Below are 22,147 nucleotides of genomic sequence, written 5' to 3'. Positions count from 1 at the left end.
ACAGAGAGCATGAGAGGGAGGAGGGTCAGAGGGAGAAGCAGGCTCCCTGCCGAGCAGGGAGCCCGATGCGGGACTCGATCCCGGGACTCCAGGATCATGACCTGAGCCGAAGGCAGTCGCTTAACCAACTGAGCCACCCAGGCGCCCTATTATCGTCATTTTATAGTTGGGGAGAAAGCAGCACAGAGAGGTTAGGAAATTTGCCTAAATTCACACAAAGTGGCGGAGCCAAGATTTGAATCCAAAGTCTGATTCGAAGTTTGCTCTAAGCCTAGCTCCAAAACCTAGAAGCTCATCAGCGTTACGCAGGCGCTATAAAAAAAAGTAACTCCTGGCCTTGAAATTCTGACTCCGCAGGTGCTGGGTGATGCTCGGTATCTGCAAGTAACAAACGTTTGACAGTCGGTTTTCTCCAGGCTCCGCCCTGCCTGCCAAGGTTACGACAGGCCGTCCCCGCCCCTGCGTAGCGCGAAGACCACTGGGAGTTGTAGTCACCGGCATAGTTCGTCAGCGTCTCCCGGAAGTGACGTAAGTTCCCATCTTCCCTCTTTTCGTGTTTCCGTCGTTCCGGCTACACGGTGTGACTGGCGAGCTTGGACGGTGTGTATTTTTTGGGCCTTGTCCTTTGAGGAGGGGACGCAGATCGGGGTACTAGCGGGGACGATGAGAGGTGGGGGTCGGGAGGTGGCGACCCTGGCCCCTTCTTGTCTGTGACTCCGGCTCTCCCGCAGGTCCGGTTGCGCCCGCCGCAGCCCCTCAGCGCCGTCGCCATGTCGCGGTTTTTCACCACTGGTTCGGACAGCGAGTCCGAGTCGTCTCTATCGGGGGAGGAGCTCGTCACCAAACCCGTCGGGGGTAACTACGGCAAACAGTGAGTTGGGGGGCCTGCGCCGTGGTGACTACTCGCGGAGTGCGCGGTTCAGCAGGCTCGGGAAGGCCGCGTAAGTGGGAGGGAATGGAGGTGGGGGCGACGACGAGGTTCGCAAGGATGCGGCGAGAGCGGGTTCTGAGGATTTCGAGTGTTTAAGGGACCAAAAGCATTGTCGAAGGGACAACCTTCATGCTTCAGGGTGATGTGAATGTGGGAGTCCACCCGCTGGGTACAAGAGTCGGAAGAGATTTCCCACTGGCCAGGTCTGTTGCATCAGCTTCCTAATTGGCCTGCATGTCCACAGCCTCTGTACCGCCTCTCTTCCGTTCGGCATCGGACTCCGAAAGTCCTAGTAGTTACTCTTACCACCAAAAAATCTTGCTCACAAAAAAATCCAAAATGCTTAATTGGTATTTGAGAGCTGCTGGATGTGGCTCTGAAGCTCAGCTACCTGGTACTCCGGGCTGGCTCACCATCATCTATTATTTTCCTCTTTTTGTTTTTTTGTTTTTGTTTTGTTTTAAGATTTTATTTATTTATTTGACAGAGAGATAGAGAACCCAAGTAGGCAGAGCAGCAGGCAGAGGGAGAGGGAGAAGCAGGCTCCCCGCTGAGCAGGGAGCCTGACATGGGGCTGGATCCCAGGATCATGGGATCATGACCTGAGCGGAAGGCAGTCGCTTAACCAACTGAGCCACCCAGGCGCCCCTATTATTTTTCTCTTTTTGATATTCACTTAAATACCCTTCCCCTGGGGTGCCTGGGTGGCTCAGTTGGTTAAGCATCTGCCTTCGGCTCAGGTCATGATCCCAGGGTGCTGGGATCCAGCTCCACATCGGGCTCCCTGCTCATCGAGGAATCTGCTAATCCCTCTCCCTCCCCTGCTTGTGCCTGTACTCTCTGTCAAATAAATAGATAAAATCTTAAAAACAAATAAATAAATACTCTTCTCCTATCTCTGTAAATTAAAATTCTTTTCATTTTTTGAAACAGTGGAATGTTTCTCGAACTTCATACATGCCACTTGCACCTTTTCTATATGCCTGTGCCGCTGTTTAATAATATATGTAAATGTGCACATATGCCCACCCGAATATGATTTTATATTATTGCCACAATTGGAAAACCAACATCACTTACTCCAAAATACAAAATACTTGGAAAGTGAATAAAATGAAAAGAATGGAGATATGTTGCCATCTGAATGTTGTCTGTGGTCTAATCTCTCCTTATTAAAGAAAAGTGCTAGTAATGGAGGTTTAAAGCCATGAGGACCTTTTCCTTGCCCTTGGCTTCTCACACCCTGGGAAACATTGCTTTCTGTGATCTAATTCAAGTACCACTTTCTTTTTTTTTTTAAGATTTTATTTATTTATTTGAGAGAGAGAGAAACAGCATGAGAGGGGATAGGGTCAGAGGGAGAAGCAGGCTCCCCGCTGAGCCAGGAGCCCGATGTGGGACTCGATCCCAGGACTCCGGGATCATGACCTGAGCCGAAGGCAGTCGCTTAACCAACTGAGCCACCCAGGCGCCCTCAAGTACCACTTTCTTAAAGCCTTTTCCATTCATTCTAGCTGAAGTACCCTTTTTTCTTGGCTTTTTTCAGTATTTAGTTACTTGTGTTTTCATGTAATTAGTTTTCTGACCCAGTAAATAAATATCTGTATTTATTTTTTAGAGGATGGAAATGGTCATCTTTGTGCAACAGTGTTTGACAAAGGGCATACATGAAGTAGGCTCAGCTGATTGTGTTGTGTATGATGAGGTTTTGAAGAGGAAGTATCAAGTATGATGGCCTGAGTAATTCCATTCTTTTTGCTCCTCTGAGAAGGGAAATAGAGATCACTTAAAAAGACTGGAGCAAGGAAGGGAAGTTAATGGTCTCTGTTTTTTCAAACAGGCCATTGTTGCTGAGTGAGGATGAAGAAGATACCAAGAGAGTTGTGCGAAGTGCCAAGGACAAGAGGTGAGGCCATGGGGAGGCCAGATGATGGGGAATCTCTGTAGCAGTGGTGGGTTTTCTGGTGTTGGTGGGCATGTCCAATGTGGTTTTGGGCTCCCAACCCAGGTTCGAGGAGCTGACCAACCTCATTCGGACGATCCGTAATGCCATGAAGATTCGGGATGTCACCAAATGCCTGGAAGAGTTTGAGCTCCTGGGAAAAGCATATGGGAAGGCTAAGAGCATTGTGGACAAGGAAGGTGTCCCCCGGTTCTATATCCGCATCTTGGCTGATCTGGAGGACTATCTTAATGAGGTGTGATTTCTGTGGGTGAGGGAGGATCCAGAGGGGATTTTGGACCTGGGGCCTGCTCCTAATCCACTTCTAGGAATCCTGTCTCCTCTTGTTGTACATGTAGTACTTCCTGGAACCTGAGAAAAAGGGGGCTGAAGCAAAGAGAGGGACCTTTTTTGGCCAAGAATTTTAACCATACTTATTTTCATATTGTTATTTGGGTTTTTTTTTTTCTTTTGGTGGTGATATACAAAGGATCTTTAAAAAAATAAGTTAACAGATACAGTTGGCAAGCAGTACAGATGGTGTAAAGATAGCAAAACTCATCATGTGGTGAAGCCCGGTGTTAGGAAATAATCCTAGGCTCACATCCCTGTTCTCTCTTTCTTCCCTGTGTTATCCTTTAGCTATGGGAAGATAAGGAAGGGAAGAAGAAGATGAACAAGAACAATGCCAAGGCCCTGAGCACGCTGCGCCAGAAGATTCGAAAATATAACAGAGATTTTGAGTCTCACATTACAAATTACAAGCAGGTGGGGATGCTAGAGGCAGACTTCCTCAACTGTGGGGACAGTGACCCCCTGAGTGAGACAGAAGAGCATTTGCAAATGGAAGGCGTGCCTGGAGAAGGAATCGGGACACATGTCTCCAGGGTGGAGGGGGAGGATGGTGAGGATGGGGTGATGGTTGGCAGGCATCGTTAATTATTCTCATGTCTCCCTTGGTCAAGAACCCTGAGCAGTCTGCAGATGAAGACGCTGAGAAGAATGAGGAGGATTCAGAAGGTGAGGGGGGGGGCCCTCACTGAAAGGGTTACAAGTCCACAGTTGGTTCCCTTGCCATGCTTTCTCGGTTGCTTCTCTGCCTTGCTCTTCACCACTCTGACTCTCTTCTCTCTCCTTCCCCCCCCCGCCCCAGGCTCTTCAGATGAGGATGAGGATGAGGATGGAGTCAGTGCTGCAGCTTTCCTGAAGAAGAAATCAGAAGCTCCTTCTGGAGAGAGTCGCAAGTTCCTCAAAAAGATGGAGGTCAGAGCCAGCGCGAGACTACGAAGGGCGATTTGCCTGCCATGGACCATTCTCGGCTTCTTGGGGAGAAGACCCCTAGGCTTGGGAGGGGTGGGGTTTAGTGGAGTCTGGTTTGAGAACAGCCTTCGTCTTGGATTAGAGCACGGAGTGATCTGGAACCTGGAGCAGTAGATTTGGGACCAGGGTCCACCCCTGGGGAGCTGTGTGTCCCTAGAGCAAGTCCACGCTTCTCTCTGGATCTTGGTGGTCCAGTCCAGCTCTTCATATGCTGATTGATGAATATCCACTCTTGTTCTGCTCCTGAAAATCCCTGGAACCTGGGTCAGCAGGGAGAGCAGGGAGACCAGTCAGTCTCCCCGTCTTTTTCCTGCTGATTCTCTTATTTCTCTAAGGATGATGATGAGGATTCGGAAGATTCAGAAGATGATGAAGACTGGGACACAGGTTCCACGTCTTCTGATTCCGACTCAGAGGAGGAAGAAGGGAAGCAGACGGTGCTGGCCTCACGATTCCTTAAAAAGTAAGAAAAGTAGTGGTGCCTCGGGCCACAGTGGGAAGTGTAGGAAGCCTGCAGTCATCTTGAAGGTGGTTCCTTCTTCTGTGGAGTGCTTTTAGGTTGTCCAGGCAAATGGATTTCGGGCAAGTGTGTTAGGTGACTGTGGTCACAAAGCTAATGTGTCCCAAGGATGGGATTCGAAGGCCCCAGAGTCGAACATTTAACTGTGAGATGACTCACTGCACGTGGGGTTAAGTGTCTTCCTGGCACCAGCTGGCTGTGTGGTGTCGGACAGTCTGCTTGCTTTCTCCAGTCTTCTCCAGTCCTTCTCCGTCTGTAGAATGAGGGTTACTGGCCCCCAGCTATGAGGAGAGCTGAGAGTGATTTCTAGGGCAGCAGCTCAGCCCAGGACCGGCTGGCAGCGTGGCTACCCTCGTCACTCTCCCTGGGAACTTTGTAGTGTGTTAGCAGGTAGGCGGCAGCAAGCCTTCATGAGCTTTCCCGGGGCAGTGTGGGAGCCGGGGACGGGTCTGACTTGGGCTCCGGTTCCAGCCCTTAGTCCTTCAGTAGCTGTCCGCTTTGCTAAGTTACTTAACCCTCATCGTAGGCTTCCGAGTCTTCCTCTGAAGTCAAGGTGACGCTTGCCCCTGCGTGTCGCGCGGGGCTCCAGTATCAAGCCCGTTGATAACAGGGCTGCTGCTTAGGGGAACATTGCTGTTGTGGGGTTGCTCTCTTGCTTTCCGAAATTGGGCTTGTGTTCTTCAGGAGGTAGTGAGTTCCCTGGCACTAGAGAGGACTAAACACAGGTGTTTTGTTGAAAAGCCTTTTTCATTCTGTGCTCCACTTGACTGGTCAAGCCCAGGAAGCATGTGTATCTGATGTATATTTATTTATAACGCTTCTTTTTTTTTTTTTTTTTTTTTTTGAAGGTTTTATTTGTTTATTTGACAGAGAGAGACACAGCGAGAGAGGGAACACAAGCAGGCGGAGTGGGGGAGGGAGAAGCAGGCTTCCCGCCAAGCAGGAAACCCGATGCAGGGCTCGATCCCAGGACCCTGGGATCATGACCTGAGCCAAAGGCAGACACTTAATGACTGAGCCACCCAGGCACTCCTATTTATAACGCTTCTGGCGCCATATGTGTGGGGTTTTTTTTTTTTCTCATGCCTACCGGTTCTCCAACTCTCTGGACACCAACATGGTATTCAACTCGCAGTTCAGTTCTGAAACAACCCAGAGTTACCGCAGACCCCACAGGTTAAGGTCTCAGTCCTACAAGACTGCCCCCACCTCAGAAGCCAGTGGCAGGTCCCAGGTTTGGCCCCTGTACTTCTGACCAACCAGCTATAAATTCAGAGTTTCCACAGCTCCCTTCTCAGTTTCAGTAATTTGCTAGAACAACCCATAGAACTTGGGAAAGCACTTTACTTGCAATTAGCCATTTATTTAAAAGGGCTTTAAAGGGTACAACTCCGCAGCAGCCAAATGGAAGAGATGCACAGGACAGGGTATGGGAGAACAGGCACAGAGCTTCCATTCCCTTTCTGGGTGCACCACACTCCCAGCACCTCAGTGTGTTTACCAGCCAGGAAGCTTTCCAAACTTCGTCATTTAGGGATGTTTATGGAGTTTTATTACATAGGTATGACTAAGTCATTGCTCATTGACAATTAGTTCAATCTCCAGCCCTTACTCCCCTCCTAGTGGTTGTGGTGAGGCTGAAAGTTCCAAACCTCTATAATCATACCATGGTCTTTCTGGCAACCAGTTCCCTCCCTTTCCCTGGGCAACCACTGATTTGCTTTCTATCACTAGATAAGTTTGCCTTTTCTAGAATTTCATGTAAGTGGAATCACACAGTACGTTACTTGATTGGGAGGGATTTGGCTTTTTTCACTCAGTAAATAAGATTAATCCTATCTTGGGCGCCTGGGTAGCTCAGTCGTTAAGCGTCTGCCTTCGGCTCAGGTCATGATCCCAGGGTCCTGGGATCGAGCCCCACATCGGGCTCCCTGCTCCGCGGGAAGCCTGCTTCTCCCTCTCCCACTCCCCTTGTGTTCCCTCTCTCACTGTGTCTCTCTCTGTCAAATAAATGAATAAAATCTTAAAAAAAAAAAGGATTAATCCTATCTTAATTATTTTCTTTCTCACTCACTTTTTTCTCCTTAAGCCATTTCTAGATTGTATTCTTTTTTTCCCTCTTACTCAGTTTGTTTCCCTCTACTGGTTTGGGAGTTACATGCTATCCTTTTAGAGATTACCCTAGATTTATATTTTTAGCCTGTGAAATTTTATTTTGTATACCTAATTAAAAAAAAAAAAATCTAGGGGCGCCTGGGTGGCTCAGTCATTAGGCGTCTGCCTTCGGCTCAAGTCATGATCCCAGGGTCCTGGGATCGAGCCCCACATCGGGCTCCCTCCTTGGTAGGAAGCCTGCTTCTCCCTCTCCCACTCCCCCTGCTTGTGTTCCCTCTCTCGCTGTGTCTCTCTCTGTCAAATAAACAAAACAAGATAAAACACTATTAAAAAAAAAAAATTCCAGTTGACAGAAGTTGAGTTAACCATGGGATCCTCAAAGGTCTTTGACTTGAGTTTGATTTTATGTCAACGAATAATTCAGAGACACTATATTTTACTTGTGTCACAAGACCAGTTTTTAAGGGTGATTTCCAACCAAAACGAAAGCAAGATTTACATAAGGAAAAAGAACAAGGAGAGAGAAACCACAGATGGTATGGGAACAGTGAATTTTGATTGCACGTTTTTTTTGTCATTAGCTATCTAAGCCAACCAGCGTTGGTGTTAGTTGTTAATGGGTTTTCTAGAAGCATGACCGTCTGTTTCCATGTCTGCCAGGATCCTTTTTCAGCGTCTCCATATTAAATCAGTCTATACTCTTTTCCTCATCAGATTTTCTCAGCTTTTATTTTTTGGTTAAAACAAGCACATAAAGGAATGGGTTTAATCTCAAGAGCTTCCATCTCTTTTTGGTGTGCAGTAAGGCTGTCTAGCAACATTAAGGCCCCTGGACATTAGGTAGTAGGTTTGGGCAGAAAATATGAGGCCAGTCACAAATATTATAGGAAACATCAGAGTCTTTGTTCTATTTAATTTTTTAATCAGGATAAGCCCATCTATGGGAATGCTTTAAAGAATCAGTTTAGTGAACTTTTAAATCACATAGATTTTTTTCTTTTTTCAAGTGGCTTTTTTCTTTAGCACCCAAGCCTAGGGGAGGAGCAAAGGGAGAGGGAGAAGCAGATTCCCCGCTGAGCAGGGAGCCTGATGCGGGGCTTGATCGCAGGATTCCAGGATCATGACCCTGAGCCAAAGGTAGTCGCTTAACTGACTGAGCCACCCAGGAGCCCCTCAAGTAGCTTTTTTCTTAATTGATATATTTTTCCAAAGTATCCAAGTGCAGTAAGATGTTATTCATTGAACATCTTTATTATAGTTTTGGCTGACTTTATTATAGTTTTTATTTAAATAAAATTAATTTATTTTAATTAATTCTTAGCTAAGGAAGTTATTAATGTGAGTTTGGGGCTAAAATGTTGATTTAACTTGCTATATGGACATTAGAGGTAAATTACAGATCACACGTTAATGTTTCCAAATTCGTAGTTGGGTAGGAATTCTTAAGTACAAACTGATGAAATCTAGTGTCTTGGATCCCTTCTGATAAATTACCACGTTAGACTCTTAATCAAATGTGAGTGTTGGTTCACCGCCTTGGGTGTTCTGAGGGTGAAATCTGAAGCCGGCCCCTGTACATGGAGGGCAGGGAGAGACCAAAGAAAGAGACAGATGTCTCTCCAGGTGGGCAGGTGGCAGGTTTCATAAGCAAGGGAACTGACAGGCGAGACTTGTCTTGGAAGGCGGCAAGGCTGGTACATCTTTGCACCCACCCACAAGAATCATACAAGTTTATATAGAGGCCTTAACGTAGTGTCACATGTACAGTCCAGATGGTCTTAACACGTTACTCACAAGGCTGCATTCTTGAAACGGCCCCCAGAATGGGAATGGTGGGCAGAACGTATATCGCAAGGATGGAGAGAGGGTAAGGGGTCTCCCGTTGCCCATGGCCCGCTCAAGGGTCAGCCGGCAGTTACGTCCTCTCGATGCCCTTCAACAGTGAACAATCATGACTTTTTTAAAACTTAATATTTAACTTTGATACAGTGAGCAATCAAGATTTTTTTGAAACTTTGATAATATTTAACTGTTGATAAGGTCGGCAGTGGAGAAAAAAGGCAAAAAAGATAAACTCGAGTAAAAGAGAAGGAAGACACATAATAAAACGTAAGTTTGTTGTCTCTATTATGAACCTTGATTAGAAGGTGTATTGGAGCAAGTTAGCTACATCTGGTAGCATGATTGGCCTGTGGAATTTCACAGAGATGCTGCCTACTTCTAAGAGTTACTGGCTTCTGAAGGCCTGTGTGTGTGTGAGAGAGAGAGAGAGACAGAGAGACAGAAAGAGAGAGCGAGAACCTCAGGATGAATCTGGTGGGACTGGATGTCCAAACTGTTAGGATCCTAAGCAAGAGTGTCTAGGGGCTCTAGATCAGTAGTTGTTGTTAAGAGGGTGTGGAATAATCCTTCTTCAGCATAGTTTTAGGGCTAACTTCTGTTGGTGTCTCTTAATATCTTTTGTCTCTTGGCTACGTATTTAAATAGAAGCGTATTTGGTGATGTCTCATTGGGAAAGTGGCTTGCATCAATTCAATGTATAACTGAGAGCATAAACATTAGTTTTCTAATTTCTAACTAGATGTGAATACACCAAGGTATAATCTATCGTAGGGGAGAGGTCAAGCCAAATTTTAGTCTTCCAGTTAGAATTTCATAGGGTGAGAGTGGCACCTGGCTGTCTCAATCGGTGGAGCATGGAACTCTTTTTTTTTTTTTTTTTAAGATTTTATTTATTTATTTGACAGAGAAACAGCGAGAGAGGGAACACAAGCAGGGGGAGTGGGAAAGGGAGAAGCAGGCTTCCCGCCGAGCAGGGAGCCATATGTGGGGCTCGATCCCAGGGCCCCCCAACCAACTGAGCCACCCAGGCACCCCGGAGCATGGAACTCTTGATTTCAGGGTTGTGAGTTCGAGCCCCATGTTGGGTGTAGAGATTACTTAAAAATGAAATCTTTAGGGGCGCCTGGGTGGCTCAGTCGTTAAGCGTCTGCCTTTGGCTTGGGTCATGATCCCGGGGTCCTGGGATCGAGTCCTGAATCGGGCTCCCTGCTCTGCGGGAAACCTGCTTCTCCCTCTCCCACTCCCCCTGCTTGTGTTCCCTCTCTCGCTGCATCTCTCTCTGTCAAATAAAATCTTAAAAAAAAAAAAAAAAAAAGAAATCTTTAAAAAAAAAAAAGGAATTTCATAGGTTGAGAGTTCATTGTGTTTTTGAAGTAAGAATCCCAATATCCTTAGGGCTAGGAGTAAAATTTTAGGCCTGGAAAGATTAAGTTCTTTTGAAATTTAAGCAGCATTGATTTTAAAAATAGCATTAGGTTTTTTGATCTTTTCAGAGCTTTAGGGATATGACCAAGAGGTTTCAGTTTAGTTAAACATACTTAGTGTGTTTGCAAAGGATTTTATCTATAAGGTGAGCTTTTGAGTGTTGCTGTAGTACAGGGAGAAAACCCTCAAGCTGTTGAGTTCTGGCATACATCATTTGGCAAGCAGAAAAGTGATCCAGCTGGCAAATTTATAAATTATTACTAAAACATATTCATACCTTTTAAGCAGTTAAAATGAAATTTGTTTGGAGATGTTTAAATGGCAATTGATGAGAATTATAATTTGAGTATCTGTTGAGTCTGGAAAGATTTGTTCATCAGTATCTATGTAAAGTTTGAGATAATTTGTTTCTGTTGTTGAGTTTATATTTCATTATATAGTATTAAAGTTTGGAGATGGTTTCAGACACCAAGTGGCCTGAGACCACTTTGGGATTGCCAGTGGTCTTTTTGCTTTTGTAGGGGAATTTTGTTGTCTTGAACAATTGTTTTTTATTTTTATTTATTTATTTTTTTAAGATTTTTATTTATTAGAGTACAAGCAGGGGAAGCGGCAGACAGAGGGAGAGGGAGAAGCAGGCTCCCCACTGAGCAGTGACCCCAACGCGGGACTCAATCCCAGGACCCTGGGATCATGACCTTAGCCGAAGGCAGATGCTTAACCAACTGAGCCACCCAGGGGCCCTGAACAATTGTTGTTGTTTTTTTTTAAGATTTTATTTACTTATTTGACAGAGATACAGCAAGAGAGGGAACACAAGCAGGGGGAGTGGGAGAGGGAGAAGCAGGCCTCCCGCCAAACAGGGAGCCCGATGCGGGCTTGATCCCAGGACCTAGGACCATGACCTGAGCCGAAGGCAGACGCTTAACGACTGAGCCACCCAGGCGCCCCCAAGCAATTGTTTTTTAAATTCAGAATTTAGTTTGTTTTTTTTTTTAAAGATTTTATTTATTTATTTGAGAGAGAGAATGAGAGAGCATGAGAGGGAAGAGGGTCAGAGGGAGAAACAGACTCCCCGCTGAGCGGGGAGCCCGATGCGGGACTCGATCCAGGGACTCCAGGATCATGACCTGAGCCGAAGGCAGTCGCTTAACCAACTGAGCCACCCAGGCGCCCCAGAATTTAGTTTAATTCTCATAAGCGTGGAGCAGTCAGTCTGGGAACAGCAAATTTTTTTATGCTAATTTCAAACTGATAGTTGGTGGCTGGTGAAAAGATTAGATAGAGCAACTAGTATTAAAGAGCAACTGTGAGAACAATTGTGTCTCTTACGGATATAGTTTCCTCTGGAAAACCTGGGAGGTTAGCTGTGGGGCAACATGGCAGGCTGTTTCTGTGTCCACGGTGGCTGGGTTGGCCCCTCTACCTTAATAGGCCAGGCCCCGTTGTTCCCTTCATAAGGTTTTCTTAGTGGGTGTGATATGGTGACAGGCCTTGGTTAGTAGTCTGGCAGATTCACATGCTTGATAGTCCTTGCTTTGGTTATGGTTATGGTTAACTTTAGTTCACTCTCATAGAATATAACTTGAACCCAGGGCTTGATGGAGAAAAAGAGAAGTTCGTGGGAAGAAGAAGCCTTAGAGGTGGAGTGGGGACTGGTCTTTCATGTTCTCCCATGTCTCCTGGCAGGGCCCCCACCACAGAGGAGGACAAGAAGGCGGCTGAGAAGAAACGGGAGGACAAAGCCAAGAAAAAGCACGATAGGAAATCTAAGCGCCTGGATGAGGAGGAGGAAGACAACGAAGGCGGGGAGTGGGAAAGGGTCCGGGGTGGAGTGCCCCTCGTTAAGGTGAGGGCTTTAGTGTTTTCATGTTTTTTGGTTTTTGGGTTTTTTGTTTTTGTTTTTTTTTAAGGTTTATTTATTTATTTGAGAGAGCATGTGCACATGCTTGAGTGGGGAAAGGGGCACAGGGAGAGAATCTTCAAGCAGACTCCTTGCTGAGCGTGGAGCCCAATGCGGGGCTCAATTCCATGACCCATGAGATCATGACCTGAGCCAAAACCAAGAGACACGCTTAAATGACTGAGCCACCCAGGTGCCCTGGGCTTTAGTATTAAAATGAATTGAGAAACCATTTGGGAGAGCATACAGGTGCCCCCCTGGTTGGTTTGGGAGAAAAGTTAGGGTAAGAATGGGTTTATATCAGCTTGCACATGATAGGACATGTGTTGCCCAGGAGAAGCCAAAAATGTTTGCCAAGGGGACCGAGATCACCCACGCTGTTGTCATCAAGAAACTGAATGAGATCCTACAAGCACGAGGCAAGAAGGGAACGGATCGGTAAGATTCATGGGCCTGGACTGTGAGATTACAGGGTGAATGCTCTCTTTCTCTAAAACATGGATGGAGGTTGGTGGGGAAATAGCACTGTTTGGAAAGATCTGTGTGTGGCTATAGTTGAAGGACTGGTATACTTGGAACATGCTAGTCAAAAATTTTCTGCTCTTTACTCTCCCTTTGATCTTAAACCAGTCACTTAAAACTTTGGGGATTATTTTTTCATCTGCAAAATGGGAAGACTCACGTTCTTTAATTATTTGGTAACTGAAGAGGATGGCAGATTGTTAGCATTATTGCTGCTTCTGTTTGGAATTTATAAAGGAGAAGCAAGTACGCAGGTGGTGAGGATAGGAGGGTAATGGGAATGACGCTGCCTTGCTTGCCTGAAGAGGGCACACTGTGACAGGATGAGGTTTTTTGATTTGTCTCTGTTACCTCACCCCCTTCTGTTCCCCTCCAGGGCAGCCCAGATTGAACTGCTGCAGCTGCTGGTTCAGATTGCATCTGAAAACAACCTGGGGGAGGGTGTTATAGTCAAGATCAAGTTCAATATCATCGCCTCTCTTTATGACTACAACCCGAACCTGGCCACGTACATGAAGGTGAGGGCAATGAAGAGGAGCATCCTAGAGCTGAACTAGTGGTTTGATCGGGGTGGGGGTGGGGGGTTGCCTAATGTCTTAAAACTTGAGGACTGTGGGAGCAGTCTTGGTAGTTGAAGGCCCCATGGATTCCTGGTGAAGGGGCTCTTGGGAGGCCTCTGCTTCTTCCACCTTCACGCCTCTCACTGCCATCTGTTCTCTTGACAGCCTGAGATGTGGCAGAAGTGCCTGGACTGCATCAATGAGCTGATGGACATCCTGTTTGCAAACCCCAACATCTTTGTTGGAGAGAACATTCTGGAGGAGAGTGAGAACCTGCACAATGTTGACCAGGTAAAGAGAGAAATTGAAGGTGTGTGTTGTTTGCTTGCAAAGGCTCAGTGGAGACAGAAGGGTCAAAGCCTGGCACTGAGATCTGGGCTAATTTGTTTGCTCTTCCTTTGCCTTCTTGTCCAGCCACTTCGTGTCCGTGGCTGTATCCTAACCCTGGTGGAACGAATGGATGAAGAATTTACCAAAATAATGCAAAATACTGATCCTCACTCTCAAGGTAAGCTTGGGCAAGCATGGGCATCAGTGAGAGGGAAGGTGCAGGGAATAAAACTAAGGGTTTTATTAACAAAGTATCTGGGGAGCGAGCCCTTCCCTTACCCCAGAATTCACACAGAGGGCCTGGGAAGATGCTAGGCCCCACTGCCATAGCTTCAGATTCAATAGGTCGGGGTGGGGGTGTCCTCCAAATTTTGCGTTTCTTACATATTGCCAGGTGATGCTGCTATGTAGGGACTATACTTTGAGAATCATTGGGGTCTGGCGTCAGTCCACTTTCTTGTTTGGCTTGGATCAGAGGCATTTGGGTTGGGAAAAGTGCAAGACATTTACTCGGTGAAATGTGAATGCCCACATGTGCCCGCTGAGTCAGGGGTGTAGTGATGAACGAGGCAGCCAGAGGCCTTTCACGCTTCACTGAATCTTACATTTCAGTGCTGGAGAAAGGCATTTCAATGAGTTAATAAAACGCAATTGTAGAAATTTAAATAGGGACGGGGACCTGTGTTAGTGAGAGATAGGGTGGCCACCGTAGATAATGGTTGAAGAAAGCATCTTTAGGCGTAAGGTGGGGGCCATTTAAGGTAAGATCCAAATGAGGAGGAGGAGTTAATCGGGAGGAAACAGCAGAAGAGCACACCCAGAGGAACAGAAGTGTGAGCGTGCAGGGAGGGGATGGTGTTTTCAGGGCACAGTGAGGAGACTGCTGATGGGTGCGTAAAAAACCTAGAGGTAGTTGGATTGATGGGGGACAGATAATGGGGAAAGCCCGGCACCCGGCTGAGCGGAGGGGGGCTCTCCCTGCCAGAGTACGTGGAGCACCTGAAGGACGAGGCGCAGGTGTGTGCAATCATCGAGCGTGTGCAGCGCTACCTGGAGGAGAAGGGCACCACCGAGGAGATCTGTCGCGTCTACTTGAGGCGCATCCTCCACACCTACTACAAGTTTGATTACAAGGCCCACCAGCGGCAGCTCACCCCCCCTGAGGGCTCCTCAAAGGTGAGTCTTCGCAGCCACGTCGCGGGGGAGAGGGAGGTGTCTGTCTGGACGTGACGGCAAATCCGTTCCCTGGGAATTCTCTGAGGCGGAGCAGGGAGGGCCGGGCACGAGGCTGGACAGAGTCTCATCTTTGGTTGCTGAAGCCTGAGCCGTCTCTGCCGGATCTTCTCCTGACGACATCCTGCCCCACTCTCCCCAGTCTGAGCAAGACCAGGCAGAGAACGAGGGCGAGGACTCGGCTGTGCTGATGGAGAGGCTGTGCAAGTACATCTACGCCAAGGACCGCACAGACCGCATCCGCACGTGCGCCATCCTCTGCCACATCTACCACCATGCCCTGCACTCCCGCTGGTACCAGGCGCGGGACCTCATGCTCATGAGCCACCTGCAAGACAACATTCAGCACGCAGACCCGCCAGTACAGGTAGGATGGGAAGGAGGCGCTCTGGCCCCGCCCTTGGGGCAGGATGGCTCCACCAGGTTAGCTACCTGTCTGGCTGGTCCTTCCCACGTGCTGACATGCTCTGATCCTCCTGCCCATTCCCGTGTTGTGGCCTGTTCTGACAGCGCTAGAGGCCTCTGGGCTGGAGATTTGGGTTCAGCTAACGCTTACGATCCTAGTGTGTGTCTAGTTGAGAGCATTAGGAAATCTCTTATTTTAGAAGGTGAGAAAAACCTTAAGTCGTTAAACTAAGGAAAGACGGGACCCAGATGCTGTGTGGTGTGTTGGGACAGGACAGTGGGACCGCTGACTGTGCATGTGGCAGTGCCGTGGGGGACATTGACACACGGGAGCATTGCAGCTGTGTCTAAGCGCAGGTCCTGTAAATGTGTTTAAAACAATGAAGCAATCTTGAAGTGGAGAACAGTGCACATTGTGAACCTGCAAACCTGAGGCGAACCCATGTGATGGCGGTTTTTAAATAGCATTCCCATTTGTCCTTTCTTATTCCAGTACGTGGATTTATCTCAAGTTCTTGATCTGTGTTCCTCTTGATAGACTCCTGGTCTGTTTCCAGTGTGGGGCTATCATAAAGAAGCTACCAGGAACATTTTTAAGCCTTTGTGTGGCTGTACATTTTCTCTTGGGTAAATAGTTAAGAGTAGAATTTGCTGTATCAAAGTGTAGCTGTGTGTCCAGTTTTATAAGAAACCCAAAAGTGGTTACACCACTTTACACTCGTACCAGAATGTGTGCATATTATATTCCTTGTTGATATATGGTGCTGTTTATCTTTTCAATTTAAGCCATGTTGGTTGTTGTTTAATGGTATCTCGTTATGGTGTTGGTTCCTAGTTCCCTGGTAACCCCTGAAGTTGACCACTTTTCATTGGATGCCAGGCCTTTGTCAAATGAATGTTTTCCAGATATTTTCTTCCTGTGTGTGTTCTACCGATTCATTTTTAATAGCATGTCTTGTGGTGTAGTCTAACAGTTTTTTCTTTTATGCTTATTATTTTCGGGGTCCTGTCTAAAGAAACCTTCCCAGATAACAAAGATACTTTTTTTTTTTTGAAAGTTCTTAAAGGTTTTAGCTTTCACATTTAGATGGTATGAAGTCAGGGTCAAAGACATTCTTTCCCCATCATACTGTTTTGGTGCCTTTGTGGAAAACCGCATGTAAAAGCCCATTATGGCCTCATAATTGTAAGTGTGTTTTTGTTCTGTTTCCTTCATTCATCTCTGCCTGTAAATAAGTTTTAAAGTCAGGTAGTATGAGTCTTTCCATTTTGGTCTTTTTTAAGAACGCTTTGGATATTCTGTTATCTTTGCATTTCCACATAAATTTTGGAATTCTATTGTCAATTTCTACAAAAATGCCTCCTGGAATTCTGTGGAATCTATAAATCAGTTTTGAGAAAATTGACATCTTAATAACAACATTGAACCTTTCAATCTTATACCTTCTCTCTTTGTGTAATTTCTCTCTGCAGCGTTTTATGATTTTCACTGTAGAAGTATTGCACGTCTCTTAAGAAATTACTCCTGAAGTGGCTCCTGGGTGGCTCAGTTGGTTAAGCTTCTGACTCTTGATTTTGGCTCAGGTCATGATCTTCGGGTCGAGAGATCGAGCCCTGCACTGGGTTCCATGCTGGGCATGAAGCCTGCTTAAAATTCTGTCTCCCTCTCCCACTACCCCCCTCCCCCTCCACCCCCCTCCCCCGCCATGCTTTCTCTCTCTCCCTCTCTAAAAAAAAAGAAGAAATTATTCCTGAATATTATGAGTCTGAATGCTATTGTAAATGTAATTTTTTTATTTCATTTTCCAATTGTTAATTAACTACTGGTATATAAAAATACAGTTCATTTTTGTATTTTGGTCTTAAATGCATCTGTTTTGCTAAATTTACTTATTTGGTTTAATAGTCTATTCACTTGTTTGTTTAGCTTTTCTGCCAAAATAATCATGTCATCTGCATATAGTTTTATTATTATACCAGTCTTTATGACTTTCCTCTTTCCTTTTTTTTTTACTTTAAAAGATTTTGTTTGTTTATTAGAGGTAGGGGGAGAGGATGAGCGGGAGAGAGGGGCAGAGGGAGAGGGAGAAACAGACAGGGAGCCCAGGACCCCGGGATCATGACCTGAGCCAAAGGCAGATGCTTAACCAATTAAGCCACCCAGGTGCCCCTCCTTTTTTCTCTCTTTCTTGCCATATTGCAATAACTTAGATATCTAGTACTTAGTGCTGCATAGAAGTAGTGAGAGCAAACACCTTGCCTTGTCCCCAGTCTTAGGGAAGCTGTCAGCATTTTACCACTGAGTATAACGTTAGCTGTAGTATTTTTGTAGATGCACTTTCTGAGATTGACGAAGTTCTCTTCTGATCCTAGTTGAGAATTTTTGTCCTATATAGATGGTTGAATTTTGTCAAGAGCTTTTTCTGCATCTACTGATAATGATGCAGTTACTTCTCCTTTATTGTGTTCATGTGATGAGTAACCATGATTTTAGATTTTTGTATCAGCTTTTCATTGCAGAGATATGGCCTATTTGATCATGATCTATTATCTCTTTTTATATATGGCTGGATTGTGTGTGCTAATACTTTTTCAGGCTCTTTGCATCTGTGTTCAGGACTGATACTGATCTATATACTTTTATTGTCATCGATAAAGACTTTATCTGCACCCCCCCCACCCAGAATCTATACTACTTAAAATCTTCCCCTATCTTAATTAGTGGCAAGTCCATATTTGCAATTGCCTAGGCCAGAAATCTCGGAGTCAGACTCGATTCTTGTTTTTCTTTCACATCCCTCCTCTGATTCCCCTGCCTCTTGTATTCAGAGTCCACACCTGACTGCTTATCACTTCCACTGTTGCCCTCTGGTCGAGCCACCATCTCTTCCTGGTCTCTGCTTCTGCCTTTCTTTTCCTTCAGGCTGGTCCTAATGCAGCAGCCGGGGTTAACCCTGTTAAGTCAGATTATATCATTTATTTTCTCAAAAGCTTCCCATGGTTTCCCATTTTAAAAACATGAATGTGGGGGCGCCTGGGTGGCTCAGTCGTTAAGCGTCTGCCTTCATCGCAGGTCATGATCCCAGGGTCCTGGGATCGAGCCCCACATCGGGCTCCCTGCTCCGCGGGAGGCCTGCTTCTCCCTCTCCCACTCCCCCTGCTTGTGTTCCCTCTCTCGCTGTCTTTCTCTCTGTCAAATAAATAAAACCTTTAAAAAAAACACACACATTAATGTGGCCTGCGGGCCATGTGCTTGCCTGTCCAGTTTATGCTCACATCTTTACAGTTCCAGCCATATAGCTCTCCTGGTTCCTTGAGTACACCTCGCACAGTTCTTCCACAGGGGCCTTTTTGCATTGGCTTTTCCTTTTTTCTAGAATACTCTTCCAGATATCTGCATGACTTGGTCTCTTTTTTTCTGTCAGGTTTTTATTTAAACATTCCCTTCAAAATGAGGCCTTCCCTAGTTATCCTATATAAAATTGGGAGTTCCTACCACCACCACATGGCTCCCTTCTTAACTCCCTCCTGTGTTTTATTTTTCTCCTTGGCCTGCGTACCCATCTGCATATTGTGGTTATTTTGTTCTCCATCCCCTTATCCCTAGAACGTAAGCTCCGTGGAAGGATGGGGACTTGTCTGTTTTGTTCTCTGTCCCAGCGCATAGCCTAGTGCTTAGCACCTCGGAGGTGCTCAGCGTAGATTTGTTGACTGGATGAACAGCTTGCCTTGTGGTTGTCACTTCTGAGTGTGTTGCCCTTCATTCCCAGATCCTGTACAACCGCACCATGGTGCAGCTGGGCATCTGTGCTTTCCGCCAAGGCCTGACCAAAGATGCGCACAATGCCCTGCTGGACATTCAGTCCAGCGGCCGGGCCAAGGAGCTTCTGGGCCAGGGGCTGCTGCTGCGCAGCCTGCAGGAGCGCAACCAGGAGCAGGAGAAGGTGGAGCGGCGCCGGCAGGTGCCCTTCCACCTGCATATCAACCTGGAGCTGCTGGAGTGTGTTTATCTGGTGTCTGCCATGCTCCTGGAGATCCCTTACATGGCTGCCCACGAGAGTGATGCCCGCCGACGCATGATCAGCAAGCAGTTCCATCACCAGCTGCGGGTGGGCGAGCGACAGCCCCTGCTGGGTGAGTGTGGGGCTCTGCAGGGCAGCAGACTTGCTCATTCGTCCCCTGATGCCTTTTCTAAGATTTTATTTACTTATTTGAGTGAGAGGGAGAAGCAGGCTTCCCGCCGAGCAGGGAGCCCGATGTGGGACTCAATCCCAGGACCCTGGGATCATGACCTGAGCCGAAGGCAGATGCTTAACTGACTGAGCCGCCCAGGTGCCCAGAAGCTTTATTTTATTTTAATTGCAAAATTGAAAAAGTCTGTATCTCTAGCATCACTTAGGGCTCTCTGGCTCACTGCAGTCCCTGCCTCTCTATGACTGCCTAGGACCAAAAGGCACTTTCTAGTTCAGGTCTGTGCTACTGTTGGTTTTGTAGAGAAATAGTCTTTGAATCTCTAACTTTGCCTCTGTTATTTATTTTTTTTTATTATTTTTTTAAGATTTTACTTATTTACTTGTCACAGAGAGAGAGTGCACAAGCAGGGGGAGCGGCGACAGGCAGAAGGAGAACCAGGCTCCCCACTGAGCAAGGTGCCCGATGCAGGACTCGATCCCAGGACCCTGAGATCATGACCCGAGCCAAAGGCAGATGCTTAGCGGACTGAGCCACCAGGCGTCCCTAACTTTGCCTTTTTTAAAAGTGACAAAGTAGAAGCTGATCAGAAGGGTTGTGTTCTCTTCCTTATACTTAGCCTCATTCATACATTTCTCTTTGGGCTGATCTATTACACCTTTGAGCTTGCTCCCTGTGCTAGGGTCTGCTGTGTCATGTTTCTTTACACCTGCCATCCATTCCAGTCATAGTGGTTTTGCACTTTAGTTGTCTACTCTGAATTCCAGTTACTCTTGTTTGCCATGTTTTCTTCTCCTGGGTTGTCTTTAAAGAAAAATACGCTGAAGCAGTGATAATACAGATATGGTTAAATCATGAAGGTGGTATAAGAAGGAATGATGTTTGGCAGATACAGTTCCAATTGAGATATTAGAAATTTTTTTAGGTCAGGGCACCTGGAAGCCTCAGTTGGTTAAGTGTCCCAACTCTTGATCTTAGCTCAGGTCTTGATCTCAGGGTCCTGAGTTCAGCCCCCATGTTTGGCTCCATGCTGGGTGTGGAGCCTACTTAAAAAAAAGAAGGAAGAAAAAATTTGTTTAGGTCAGGAAATCTAAGAATCTGACAACAGCTATGTACCTTTTCCTAGGGAAATGTGTGTGAGGATAGACACAATAATTTGCCAACATTTTCAAGGGGCTCACCAATCCCCTGAAGCATGCCATAGACTGATTTAGTCTATATAAATATAGTTTGATATTAAGTGATTTATAGAATCATATAGCTGTTTAATGGAGAGCTGGGAGAGTCCCAGTCTGGTTGTTTGCTCTCCTGTCCCATGTTCTTCCTTGAGCGGTGCCTGAGGCAGGAGCCATGGTCCCAAGCTTCCCCTGGGCCCTGCCTCATTCCCAACCTTTCAGGTCCCCCTGAGTCAATGAGGGAACACGTGGTTGCTGCCTCCAAGGCTATGAAGATGGGCGACTGGAAGACCTGCCACAGTTTTATCATCAATGAAAAGATGAATGGCAAAGTGTGGGACCTTTTCCCCGAGGCTGACAAAGTCCGAACCATGCTGGTTAGGTGAGCAGAAAGGAGAGCCATGGTGGGCAGGGAACAAAAGACTGGTTGGCCTCCTTCCCTGAAGATCACTCCCCTTTTCTCCCTTCTCCGCACAGGAAGATTCAGGAAGAGTCACTGCGGACCTACCTCTTCACCTACAGCAGCGTCTATGACTCCATCAGGTAGGATGGGCCCTGGGATGGCAGAGGGGCCCCAGCTTCATGGTCCAGGCTCCTGATTGCTCCCTGCTCTCTGCCTTTTTTCTCCCCAGCATGGAGACTCTGTCTGACATGTTTGAACTGGACCTGCCCACTGTGCACTCCATCATCAGCAAGATGATCATTAACGAGGAGTTGATGGTAAGGGCCAGGGTGGAAAATGGGCAGGTGGAGTCATGGGGAGCTTGGAGTGGAGACCTGTGTCATGTCCGTTCTCTGCCTCACTCCCATCAGGCCTCCCTGGACCAGCCGACGCAGACGGTGGTGATGCACCGCACGGAGCCCACCGCCCAGCAGAATCTGGCCCTGCAGCTGGCGGAGAAGCTGGGCAGCCTGGTGGAAAATAATGAGCGGGTGTTCGACCACAAGCAGGGCACCTACGGTGGCTACTTCCGAGGTCAGTGGTTCTGGCTCTCTGTTCTCCTAGGGTCCTGGCCCCCTTCCCACCTCTGCACTGTCATTCATGTCCTCCTCCCCTCTACTCCCCCCGCAGACCAGAAGGACGGCTACCGCAAGAACGAGGGCTACATGCGCCGGGGCGGCTACCGCCAGCAGCAGTCTCAGACAGCCTACTGATGGCCTCGCTGCTGTGTCTCCGGCCCAGGCCCTTCAGCCTCTCAGTCGTAGAGCACACCGCGAGTTATTAAAGTTCTGTGTGGTGTTGTTACAGTGCCTGCTTGTCTGCATGTTGCCACAGAGCTGGGTTGGACACATTCATTTGCTGACTATGTTTCTGAGCTTCTGCCACATGATAGGCACAAGGCTCAGGATGCAGAGATGACTCCTATGTATCTCTGACTTCAGAGAGTCTGCTGCTCTTTGACATTGGACAGAAAATTTTAATACCATGTGATAAGTTCTACCAGGGGTTTGGAAGGTTTGCAAGGTGTTGAATAGGATGTGACTCCGGAGCATAACTATCAGGGAAGCATAACGGAGGCAGCAGCGCTGGTTGGACCTTGAGGGGGGCTTGGGTGGTGGTTCTCCAGGCAGGCGAAGGGGAGACTTAGTGTGGACCTGTGGGAAGTATGGTCCTTGGACCAGTGTGATCTGCAGTTAACCTGGACCTGAGAAAGACAAGGATCATGATTAAGAGTCAGCACTGAGAAACACGCCACCCCCATGACATCTAAATGTGTGATCGTATTTCTTAC

At 46.9% G+C, this 22,147-nt stretch overlaps 1 protein-coding gene across 1 annotated transcript; it reads left to right on the top strand.

The window, feature by feature from the left end:
* Positions 1-492: 492 nt before the first annotated feature.
* On the top strand, positions 493-21,665 carry LOC123844589 (eukaryotic translation initiation factor 3 subunit C). The gene is made up of 21 exons (XM_064592938.1): positions 493-600; positions 732-871; positions 2,772-2,837; positions 2,940-3,129; positions 3,516-3,641; positions 3,839-3,893; positions 4,027-4,136; positions 4,529-4,656; positions 11,785-11,944; positions 12,333-12,436; positions 12,897-13,038; positions 13,246-13,371; positions 13,495-13,588; positions 14,396-14,586; positions 14,786-15,010; positions 18,819-19,182; positions 20,637-20,796; positions 20,892-20,957; positions 21,047-21,134; positions 21,228-21,390; positions 21,487-21,665. Exons 2-21 carry the CDS (start codon positions 771-773, stop codon positions 21,567-21,569), a joined length of 2,742 nt encoding a protein of 913 aa, XP_064449008.1. The 5' UTR covers positions 493-600; positions 732-770; the 3' UTR covers positions 21,570-21,665.
* Positions 21,666-22,147: the final 482 nt, after the last annotated feature.

Source organism: Mirounga angustirostris, unplaced genomic scaffold, assembly GCF_029215605.1.
Source record: "Mirounga angustirostris isolate CCGP_5_RB_7025 unplaced genomic scaffold, mMirAng1.0.hap1 SCAF_5, whole genome shotgun sequence".
Classification (NCBI taxonomy): Eukaryota; Metazoa; Chordata; class Mammalia; order Carnivora; family Phocidae; genus Mirounga; species Mirounga angustirostris.
Note: the sequence above shows the minus strand (reverse complement) of the source record. Positions and strands in the feature narration are given on the sequence as shown.